The sequence below is a fragment of the Pleurodeles waltl genome, chromosome 12, assembly GCF_031143425.1.
Source record: "Pleurodeles waltl isolate 20211129_DDA chromosome 12, aPleWal1.hap1.20221129, whole genome shotgun sequence".
Classification (NCBI taxonomy): domain Eukaryota; kingdom Metazoa; phylum Chordata; class Amphibia; order Caudata; family Salamandridae; genus Pleurodeles; species Pleurodeles waltl.
The window spans coordinates 705,452,011-705,464,215 of NC_090451.1; the positions used below are offsets into that span (position 1 = coordinate 705,452,011).

The window sequence follows — 12,205 nt, forward strand, 5'->3', positions numbered from 1 at the left end:
GCTTTGCCGCGTCCCAGTCCATTGTTTTTGCAGTTGGTGCCCTAAGTGCGCCGAGTATGCCCAGACGTGGCTCCCTGGCTCACTTTACTGGAACCAAGCTATACCTGGGTGAAGAGCTCTAACTAGGGCGAAACTGGTGCAAGGTTGCTTGTGTTCTGGTTCAGGGAGGACATGGCTTGGTAGTTCTGGCGGGACTGTTCCCTGTAGGAGCAGCGTCAAGGCTAATTTGCATATGGGTGGGACCAACACGAGGTGGTATGTGGGCGAAAAAACGATGGATTGGAATGCGGCCCGAGCGATTGCCAGTGGCTGCGTTTAATTCGAGCATTCCATCCATCACCATGTTTTTGCATCTGCCTCCCTAAGTGCGCTAGGTATGCCAAGACGCAGGGTCCCGGGCTCACTGTGTCACTGCGACCAAGCTGTACCTGGCCCTAACTAAGGTGATATCGGTCCTAGGTTACTTGTGACCCGGTTCAGGGATGGCCTGGAGTTTCGGTTTGGTCTTCTCCCATGAGGAGTGGGGTCAAGAGTAATTTGCATATGGCTGGGTCTAAACTGAGGTGGCATAGTGGGCATAGAACGATAGATTGGGATGGGGCCTGAGCGATTGCCAGTGGCTGAGAGTAATTCAAGCATTTCATCCATCACCTTGTTGTCTTGTATAATTGACCGGCAAGCCAAAAGCTTGTTTGACTGGATGTAAAACAGGCACGGCAGCTTGTCAGTTTTGGATATTTAAAAAGTGGTTTCATGGAACCCATCCCACTTTCACTATAGGTACGTCTCTATTCGGACGCCAGAGTGAATTTCTGGTTGTGCTGTTCTATTCAATTATTAAAGAAGATGCTTTGATGGGGAAGAAAGTCGTACTTGAAGTGGAAGGTCTGCATGGTAGAAACCTTCAATGAAGTCACAAACGACCCACCAGCATCCTGGGCAAATCTCTTATTCCCTTGTCAGAAACAACTGGAGGAGTGAATCCGGCGCGATGGGAGATGGAGGCTGCGGCTCCTCTAAGAGCAGTGTTCAGCTTCAGCGTTTCATATGTTGCTGCCTGTTTTTGCTGAATTTCCCTTTGTTTCTTATATGTCCTTCCTTACAATCAGGAAACACTGTTAAGGGGTGTATGCTGCAGTGTTGTTTAGTTTTAAATGTTGTGGTTAATTGGGAATATATTTAAATGTTTAAGAAAAATAAACAGAACTCACTAAAGTTAGCCTTAATTAAGCTGCATGTCTCTTATCTACATTTAAAACTTTAATGTTCCACATAACTATATGTAAAATAGATGTACTGAAAACATGTTCTGGTACTCAGATTAAGAAAAAATGTGGTGTAGGGCATGCATATTAGGGTATTTTCTTTTCTTTTCATTACATTTCCCTTCTTAGGGCTACCAACGGTTGTGTGCGCGCTCGGTATGTTTAAGGACAACCAGATTCATTGTGTACATTGGGATGGGTGGCGCGATAGCAGTTGCGCCGTATGAATACTGTTTAATTCTAGCTCTGTATAGATACTGTATAGAGCTGTGCTGCTGTGCTTTGAGAAGTGTGCTCCTGTGTAGGGTAAAAAAGGTCCATTGATCGCAGGTAGAGTGTGAACATTGGATTCTCTTTCATGACAAACATTTCTTTGATGAAACTGAAGAAAGACATTGAATCTGAATAATGTTGTCTTGCATGCCCCGCAACAGATTGCACGATGTTTGCAGCACAGAAAGCGCATGAGAAGAAACCGTCTCTCCAGGGACCAGCTGAAGAAGCTACCAGTCCATAAGTTCAACAAAGGTAAGACTCCGGTTTCTTCCCAGTGTTAAAACTGTCTGCAAATGATGGATCTTGAAGAGAGCAGAGAGTGGCATTTATTACCTCTCGGCGCAATAGTCACTTTGAAAATGCTTGTCCTAATCGATAGCGTCAGGCGTAGAATGAATCAGTTCAGGCGTAGAATGAATCAGTTCAGGCGTAGAATGAATCAGTTCAGGCGTAGAATCAGTTCATGATTTTTTCAGGTGAACTCTTTGTATTGAGTCACATAGAGTGCATTTCTCGTTAGGTTCTGGCAGCATGACAAGTCTTGTTGTGATCATTCTTTGTAGAGTTTCTAGTTGAGAGCCAGTGGTGTTGGTTGGGGTTGTCGTGTATGGTCAGAAGATTTTGTGTACATTCACTTTTTGTTGTTCAGTACAAGACTGTTGTACTTATGAAATATCAGTGTCAGTCTGCTTGACACCCTGGTACGGGACAGAATAGCTGTTGTTGCTTGGTAATTAATATTCAGAAAGCAAGTAATGGAATCCTGATGCACTAGCCGGTGTGATGAGGAAAGCTTTGTGTGTTGAGGGCGGTTGTGATGGTGTGGACCTAAACATTGCCACTAGCATTCATTGCACTGATACTTCTGCCAGATTCTGCTTCTGGGTTGAAGGCATCAATTCTGCGTGGTTGGGCTTTACTCTTTTGGCTAATAGGCTACTGAGTCTTTAAATTGTGTCTTCATGTTTGGTTTGATGTCTTTGGTCCAAGATTTATCATACAGACAATTACTTTAGGAGGATGGGGCTGTAATCGGGAACTTGCTGTGGCTAATGGGTGCACAACTGAGACAACCAGTGTAGCTTCCAGGATAGAAGGACCAGGAGATGGGATCCGCAGGAAGGAAGAAGAGTCGTAGAAACTGACACATGAGGCGGTAGCGGGGAATGTCTGGTGGGAGCCAGGGAGTTGTTTTAGTGACAGAGATTCCTAAAAGGATTTTGAAAGTGATGCCTTTTTTTCTTGGTATGGCTTATATTTGAGCTACCTTATGTTTTTCTCCTTGTGGACTCAACAGTCTGCAAGTTCACTGGATTTGCTCCGTGACCTCCTTGTCATAGTCCAGGTTGGCTGGATTTTCACGCTCACTCAGGGTAGAGGTTTGCGGTTGCTCTTTAAGACCAAGCTTCCTGAAGACAGTTTGTTAGGTCAGCTGATTACATTCGTAGAAAGACATGATTTTTAAAAGTGCCCAAGCAGGGGAGATAATATACCAGTCTGCCCCTCCCTTAATCTTTTAAGTCACTTAAACCTTGAGTTGTTGTCTGTGTGGTGTGACATGTGTCCTGTATTAATGTGAGAACAGGGTACCATCAGTAGTGAGCAGGCCGACGCAAAATAACGCCACCCTCTTGAAGCTGCCTCTGCCTCCTTAGGAAATGTAGTTGTCTGGTGGGCCATGGATTGTACTACATTTGCTCCACTCCTAAACTAGTTTTCTATGCACCGTACCTGAAACTCACCGACAGCAGGGCCAATCCCATCTTCACACACTCTGCTCCAGCTGGCACAGCATTTCCTGTACCCACGGGTGGGGTTTTGCAAGCAGTTGGGCTGGCACCACTTATCCCGAATCTAGAACTATTTTAACAGTGATACCTACTTCTAAACTTGCCATTTCCCTTGGGTCCCAAATCCCACTCTCAGCTTTTAAAGCCTGTGTCCCCAGTGGATGCCTCTTGTCCTGTGGGAACTCCAAACAACTGATAGTCTAGACCAAAATGAATCAGTTCTCAGACACAAAGCTGCTGAGGTTTGGTAAGACCGTGAGACTTTGTCTTGGGTGCCTTTTGCTCTTAAGCCCTGGTCCTCAAATGCTGTCCCTCCACCACACTTTGACTCTGAATGTTCAGTTATTCTACAAGCAGTGTTGCAAAAAAATAAAGACGGGAAACAAATGTGAAATGGCACATACCCAGATTGGGCGGGTACATAGAAGGGCACTGTGAGCGTTATTGTGTATTGAATGGGGACAAGACCTAGTGAAAAAAAGATTAAATTCAGTGTACCTCCAGTTATAATTCACTGACACTCGCACCTTGTATGAACTGAGCTTTAGGACTGTAACTTTTTGGGCTTGGGTGGCACCCCTAGTCCAACTTTGTGTGTGGGTATTTTAGCTATGTGTTTTTAGGACTGTTTGTGAGGAACCTCCTGCACTGGCTCAAATCCACCGAGTTGACTCACCTTGCATTCCCAGCTGCTAGGATTCTTGGGCCAGTGTGTTGTGGAAAGCTTGATACTTTGAGCAGAGGGTGCAGAGTGCATGCTGCAGTTATTAGCTGTGGACAACAAACATTATAATCCAACTTGTTCACCGGATACTGTGCACTGTACTCTGTGCTCTGTACCGTACTCTGTGCTCACCGACATGCCCTTGGAAGCCGCAGTCAGTGCACTGGGCTGTATTTGGCACCCTGCAGCTGCTTCCAGAGTTTATGCTGCTGCAGATGCTGCCATCGTCTCAGGCTGGTGACGGAATCCTCTCCAGGGCGAAGGACAAGGCCACATCAGACTCTTACTGGAGGCTGCTGGTTCTCTTTTTCCTGCTTGGAACATATGTTGGTGACTAATTGTCTTTTAGTCCTTATCTTTTGTTCTTTTATTGGGCTTACTGTCAATCATTCAACTTGAGTGATGTCAGATGTATGCCCCGGAAACCCCGCAGTGAGGTCACCATCTTCAGATGATTTATTCTGCTGTTGGACTTGGAACCACAGAAAAGAGCAAGAAGGAAGATCTTTCATTGAAAGAACAGAGAAAACATTGAAGGTTACAGGATTTTTTTATCATGAATCTTTTTGGATTCACGTGTTGTGAATTTATTCTGCCATCTACGGGTTGGGTCCGAATTGTCTCTGTTTCCCTCAGTCGTCTCTCCCTTTTTTTTGTTTTGGGAGTTGGTGTCAACATTGAGCATTTGGTCCTATGGTTATCCTCAATGACATCAAACGCAGGTCCAGAAATCTACATTCAATGGTCGCCAGCTTCAGATTATTTTCCCCCCGTTGGGTCTGGGTGCAGTGGAGGTAGCTTACAGACGGACATGAGAAGGCGGAACCTTTTTCAGCCGAAACAGAGGAAAAACCGGAGGGAACTGACCAAACGAAATCGGACATCGAAGGTCATCACTGGTTTTACACCAAAGATCGCTGGGTTTTCAACCCAGCAGACCACAAGGTCCTCCACCACGTGGCCGAAGAATACTGGTAGGGCATGGATCATACTCCATTCAGATTCTGCCCTAAATGCCCCTACGGGATTTTGCAGAAAGCTGGCCATCACGTCTGCAACTTGTCCACCCAAGGACCACAGGCTAGAGGGCTGGGACGCATGTGCCATATTTCAACTAAAGACCCTCAAAGTAATGGGAAAACAGAGGCGGGGCACTATGTCATGGCACAGAAACTCACCCCCTAGGGCAGAGGAGGCGTACAGTGACGATAATCCTTAAATGACACCTTGGCAAGATGGCAAATCCAAGACAATCAACTATTAAGAGAAGGAAATGTGGCTAAAGAAACCTTTTCGAAGGACACCAACAGTTGCAGACCTAAATTACAGGGGAAATGATGGAAGAAGTTGAAGGGGTTGGATTCTAAACCAAAGAAGCCTACCTCAAGCTCAGAGATGGCAAACACGGAAATATCTCAAAAGACCCTGAAACGTGATCAAGAAGACTAATGGGAGAAGTCACCCATGAGGGGGACACTTCAGCATCGTAAAAGAAGACACATATAGTCGAGAAGAGAGCGTTCAGTGTCTAAAGGAAGAAGAGGTGCTGTGAGGCTGAAATAGAGGCCTTAATCAAAAGAAAGGAGTTCAAGGTCTACTTAAATGGATACAAGATCCAGCTCCGGCCCTTGAAGGAAAACCCAGGCAAGGTCGAAGCCGAAGAACCATAGTTAAAACTCCTGCCAGTAGTGGTGGAGGAGTAGGAGGCGGCCTTCAAATTCAAAGGCGAGTTTGACAACGGCTCCTGTAGGAGGAATGTTTGAGGTTGACACTTCTGAGGGCTGGAAGAATGTAAACGCCAACTCACCAGAGAAGCACGTGGACACATACCCCTTGTGGCCTTCGTCGCCGGATGTCATACAATGCAGTGGTGAAACGGGCGGCAGACACCTGTGGTGTCAAAGTTGAAGAGGTTCAAGGGGAGTCATTGCTGCTATCACAGCAAACAAGCTAAATTCTCCCAATGCTCTCAAATGTGCTGGACCAGGTAAGTGAAGTCTTCAAGGAACCAGCCACGGCTAAGGCTGTAATCCAACAGGTGAAGAATAAGTGCAGGCTCTCCACACCAGATTTCACCTACATCAGGGGATCACTGGTGGCCGATTCCATCATCCTCTTCTTGCCACGTAACCGAGTCAATTTGCCGGCATCATTGGGTCTTCCACACGATAAACAGAGCAAGCAGATGGATGTGGTCGGTAGGAAAATGAAGCTGTTGGCAGCGGCCCGGTTGTCCACCAGCAGTGAGAAGAGATAGTCTCCTACAACAATATCAGAGGGATAGTGCTCGTCCATGAGGGGAAGACGATCAGCAATATATGCTTGAAGCCAGCTCTGCTCAAGGACCATCCTCAGGAGGCATGCTTGTCTGAAGATATCTGGGTCCAGCCAGGAGGCTGAAGCTGCTATGGTAAATATACCCTTCATACAGGAGTTCCATTTTGGATTGGCAGTGGAATGAATGACGAATGAAGAAGGACAACAAAAGAACTAAGTGTGTGGGCATGCTGAAGTTTAGGAGACCAATCGGGGGAGCTGCCATCTGCGAAGGATAATGAGTGCACACGAAGGCTCACAACCATCAACCTCCCATACATCCTTTACAGAAGAGCAACCAAGACACAGCACACCAACCCTGTGGCAATACTCTTGGCTGCAGAGACCGTTGTTTCGAGGGTTACACGAGGAAGAGGCACAGCACCGAGAGGAGCTGCCCACACTTAGCAGTGACTCCCCGGAACGCCTGTACAAATGGGTACTCAGCATAATCAATATTATATTGTACAAAACTATCAAAACCACTGCCCAATATCCAACCACGGCTAAGACCCCAAAGACCCAATGAGATCATACACTTGAAAAAAGAAGTCACCCCCTGCTGTGGAAAAGGGCTATAGAAGAGGGGCCACCATCAGAGGGGGGACAAGGAGTGTTCTTCACCTACTTCCTAGTTGCAAACCCAGACGCCTCGAAGTCCCAGTCTGGATCTTAGGGCCCTGAACAGTTGCATCAAGATACAAAGGTTTCAGATGACAACACTGCAAGAGATCATCCCACTCTTCCGGCAGGGGAACTACATGACAACACTAGACCATAGGGCCTGCACCTGCATGTGGCAATGCACAGAAGACACAAGGAGTTTGTGAGATTTGTGATAGAGAGAGTTCACTACTAGTATATAGTGTTGCCTTCAGGATCAAGTTGGCACTCGGAGTGTTCACAAAATGCCTTGTCGCTGTGTTGGAACACCTAAGAAGAAAGGGTATTCATGTGTAACCCTTTCCAAATGAATGGCTCACAAAGGCAAAATCATACCAGCTGTTCAAAAACAACACAACGAGGTCATGCAAAAGCTGTACAAACTCGACTTCTCCAACAAACTCGTAAAGTCATCCATGGGACTGGACTCTGAACGAGAGAGAGCATTCCTTGTAGAAAGAAGAGTCCAGGCAATGAGGGAACAAGCATGTCTCTTCCAGAAAGGGCCAGCGCTGACAACAAGGCCTGTGGGGAAGCTCATGGGCATGATGGCGTCAAATGAGACCGATCCAGTAATGGCTACTGAGACACTGGTCACAGGTCTCGGGGATTTGGGAAGTTCTTGTGATTGTAACACAGAGTACAAAAGGAAATACAAAGGTGGAACAGCAACAGGAGTACAATAGGCAGACCTTTCATACAACCAACTCCCACGGTTTGCATTACAACAGATGCTTCCTACACTGGTGTGGAGCACACATGGACAGAGTAAACATCAGGGGCCTGTGGAGCCCAGAGGATGGAGTGAAACAGACAAACATCCTGAAACTCAAGACAGTGCTCCTAGCCCTTAAGGCCTTCCAATCACAAGTCAGGGGGAGAATGGTACAGCTACAAACGGACAACACTACAGCAGTGATCTGCCTCAACAAGCAGGGAGGGGATAAGACCACATATCCAGCTTAGCTTGCTTGAAGCTTTCCTTGGTGAGCGATAAACAGTTCAGGTGCTGGTGTATAAAACTAGCACTGTGCAGTGCGTACTACCAGTCACAGTCAAAATGTTCCTGCTGCCACAGAGCAGCCTGGTGAATCGGACTACCCCATTTAGGCTCATGGACAACAGACCAGCTTACCACTCCTGTGTTTTGAATTCCTGTGGCAACCATCGAAGTTTTTGGAGGCCATATATCCTAGCATGATTACCAACATCACAGGACACAGACCCTATACAGAAGAAAAAAATCGCACATGCAAATATGGATTTTCTACTTGCTGTAAAATCCGTCCTTTAAAAGTTTCCCTTTATGACTGCTGCTGCAAATCTACGCTTGTTGTACGCTGTCCAGGAGTGCTGCAGACCCTGTAAGTAAATATCCCAAAATTAGGAATTCTGCTCCAAACCTGCTGGACAAGGTTCTTCACTTTTTCTTGCTAACCTTTGTGAGTCTGGGCCAGGGTTTGTTTGGCTTGTTATGTCAATAATGTAGATCATTCAAATTTGATTCTGATTTACCATTGTTCCTAGATTGTGTGATCCTGTGAAAATCTTGTAATCTCCCTAGACCTGGATTTTTGTATCTGCTGCCATTGCAAGAAGCAGTCCGCTGTTTGGTGCTTTAGGAATTGATTTTTTTATAAGGTTAATGTCATTTTGTTTGGAAACATTATTTTAACAGTGCCTATATCTCTGCTCCATGGTTTCCTGCAAAAAAACCTTTTTATTTCTGTTCTTGACCTCTGCGCTCCTTCCTCAGAGAGGTCCAAGTTTGTCCATGAGTCACATCTACAGTATGCATCCTGAAGAGGGCGCAATTTCACCACGCTGACCCAGGCCTGGCTTTGTGCCACATATAAAGTGTGCTGCCACTAGAGGCCGCTCCCTGCACCCACTGGCCCAAATACAGTTTGCTGTCAGCAGAAGGGTGCGTCAAAGAATTTCCTGGAGCCAATGGTACAGTCTGCGGCGAGCAGAAGGGCGCTTCTGCCCTACACTAGCTCAAGCATGTCCTGGAGCCATATTTTTATTGAGCTGCCACCTTTGGGTGCTCCCGAAGCATACTAGCCCAAGCCTGTCTTGGAGTACACTCTGCTTCCAGTAGGGGCCGCACAGTCCTTACTTGTCGCAGGCTGTCATGTACAGTTGCTGCCAGAAGAGTGCGCTCTTTCCCCACGCTGGCCCAGTCCTGACGAGGCGCCACATATGTTGTGTGCTGCCTCCAGAAGGCGCTCTGTCCCCCACACTGGCTCAAGTCAGCCCAGGAGCCACCTGTACACATTTTAAAACACAGAACAGGATACTTTAGCGGTGTGGCAATTCAGGACGAGTAATCACAAATTAATATATCATATATCCGGGAGTGATGACTTCACAATCCATGTTTTCTTAATTTGTTGTGTTTTTCGATTACATACTTTCTTCTAGTGCTTATAGTGCTGGCCAGGCCTCGAGAGTATTGGAGAGAAGCACAGAAAAAGCACTGCAAAACAGTACAGAAAATAAAGATCCTGGGGAATGGTGTCCCTGGGGCCACAAAGACCCCTCTCCTTAATGAAAACAGAAAGGCCACTGGGCGTGGGTCGTAAAGGCTCGGAGAGAGGGTCCGGACACACCATTCCCCTTAATAAAAACAGAAAGGCCCGGGTGATGGGGTCCCTGGGACAGTAAAGGTTTGGGGGGTGCCCCCTTCCCCAATAAATGTAAAGAAAGGTTTGTCTCTGGTGGGCACTGGGACACCAAAATGAATAATACAGGAGCCGATCATTTATTATTCACTGCACCTCATAAGACCCTACACAGGCTTTTTTACTTACAACATTTGGGAGCTTGCTGGTGTACATAACATAGGGAGGGTCAGTACCAAGCCTTTTTGTAATGTTTCATGGAGTCTAGCAGCTCTACAGCAAAACTAAAACGAAACCGAACAAAAACAACTGTAAGGCTCCTGGGTCATTAAATCCATGACCCCAGGAGAACTGAACATATGTGTTTTTAAAGTACTCCAAGCTGGAGCTCTTTATTCTTCAGTTGAGGTGCAAGGCCCTCTTGTGGTTGTTTTTAGGTCGAGCGCGCAAGTGCTTTGACCGGTTGTAATCTCTCTGTGGGCTTTTAACCACACCGACTGCACACCCTTCACTATCACTTGTTCATGGGCTTGCCTTTCAAAAATCCTTTGTTATCATTCGTAAATACTTTACGGTTGTCCCTCCGTGGGGCAGATTGATTTAAGGGCATGAATGGTGTGGGGTTGACTATTTGCCAGGCCCCGCGGCAAACTACCCGCCGTACACCGTAGGCTGTGGCACGATTTATAGTTACTGTAGGGTGCAACTTATAGTTAATTGAGATAACTATAACTGATGATTTTCGGTGGTTTTTGTTCAGTTTGAAACGTTACATTGTCACTGAAATTTTCACATGTCACTTTAACCTGTTTCTGTGGGGGGGGGAATATATATAATCATTGATGTTTAACAACATAAGCAAGTTGTTCATGGGCGCTTGAAAAGTAGATTTAAGTGCAAGTCGTTCTGTGCAGAGTCTTACAATAGTTAGGAAGAATACTTGCCTGCACACTGGCAGATGATAGTGAGCTGAGAGCTGGAATCAGAAATGTCAGGACTATGTCAGCGTCACAGGGTTAACCTGATATCATGTTTGAAAGCTTTGAGAGTGGGCAGTTCCCTGAAGGAGAGGGCAGTCTCATAGTTTCATGGCAGCCTCTCAGAAGGCCTTTTTTTGTGTTTCGTGTGTCTGCATATTTGGCGCTTCAAGATGTGTAAAGACCTTGTGCTTCTGGAGAATGAGCTCCCCCAGAGTTTGGGTCTTTGTTAGAGTTACTTGGATGAGTGAGGACAAGCTGTGATATACTGATGTGTGTGAATTCATGGAAAACTAAAAATGAGAAACTGTAGGAAGCTGGCCTGGTTTGTGGTGGGTACCCAAGGAATTTACACCTTATAATAGGTCCAAGTATCCCCTCTTAGTGAAGTGTAGGCAGTGTCTAGAAGCTGGCTCTCTAGAGGTGGCTGGGGATGGGCGGCCATGGCTTATCTAGGCGACATGCACAACTCATGCAATACCACTGTAGTCACACAGTACTTATACACATGAAAGAAAACACAGTTGTACAAAAATAAAGGTACTTTTAACAAATCACCACAAAATACTAAACGGGTAACCCACCCTTAGGAAGTAAGTAATACACTAAATATGTACACGAGTAATCAGAAACAGTCATGGAAAAGGTTAGAAAACAGTGCAAATGTAGTTAACCAATAGTGACTCTAGGGGGAGCCCAAACCATATACAAATAAAATGGAATATGAAAACATGACTCCCACTTAGGTAAGTGGAAAGTGTAGAGGGGAGCAGAGGGGAAACAACAGAGCTGAGGAACACAGTACCCTCCAGTGACTGGGAGATCAGGCGTAAATCACTGCCATTTCCCCACACCACACAAAAGAAAGGAAAAGACACCCAGACAAGTCTGCAAGAAACCAGCGTTGGATTCTTGGAGAAGACCACCTGTGGAGAGAGGGGACCAAGTCCAAAGTGGTCAGTGGAGTCCAGGAGGAGGAGATGGAGCTACTACCCTCCCGGCTGTACTTGCAGGAGTTGATCGGTGAGGAAGAACAGGTCAGCACTTCAGCCCGAGAAGAGTTCCTGATGGATGCAGATGTCCCACGCTGGATGGAAGATTGCAGACGGGTGTTGGTGTAGGAATTCCACCAACAAGCCTTGGCAAGGCAAGTTTGTGGTTAGTGGAAAAGTGGAACTGCTGGGGACCAGTAAGGCCCAGGAACACTCAACCCAGGAGGGGGAGTCGGATGAGACCCTCCACAATACTGAGAGCCCACGGGAGGCGCAAAGACAACACCCACAGGACGGGGACACGGAAGTCGCAGAAGGAGCCCACGCAGCACTACAGAAATGGATACCACGCTGCAGGAGAACCACGCAGATGGCTGTGCGTCGCAGGAAGGAGTGCTGGGGACTGGAGCTACATGACGCCTGAAGGTCCCTTGGAGGAGACGCAAACAAGCCTTGGCAGCTGCAAGGGATGCAGTGCGCAGGGGTACTGTCCTGCGTAGGAAGGCAAAGGCTTACATCCATCAAAGTTGGACAGAGGACCAAGAGGACTACTCCGGACCACCACCCATGATGCAGCA

The 12,205-nt window shown here is 46.7% G+C and overlaps 1 protein-coding gene across 1 annotated transcript in view; it reads left to right on the forward strand.

The window, feature by feature from the left end:
- RNF167 (ring finger protein 167) overlaps positions 1-12,205 on the forward strand; it is a 192,985-nt gene that overhangs the window by 90,888 nt on the left and 89,892 nt on the right. The window contains exon 8 of the mRNA XM_069215677.1: positions 1,700-1,793. Within this exon, the coding sequence (XP_069071778.1) occupies positions 1,700-1,793 (94 nt within the window). The remainder of the gene's footprint in view (positions 1-1,699; positions 1,794-12,205) is intronic.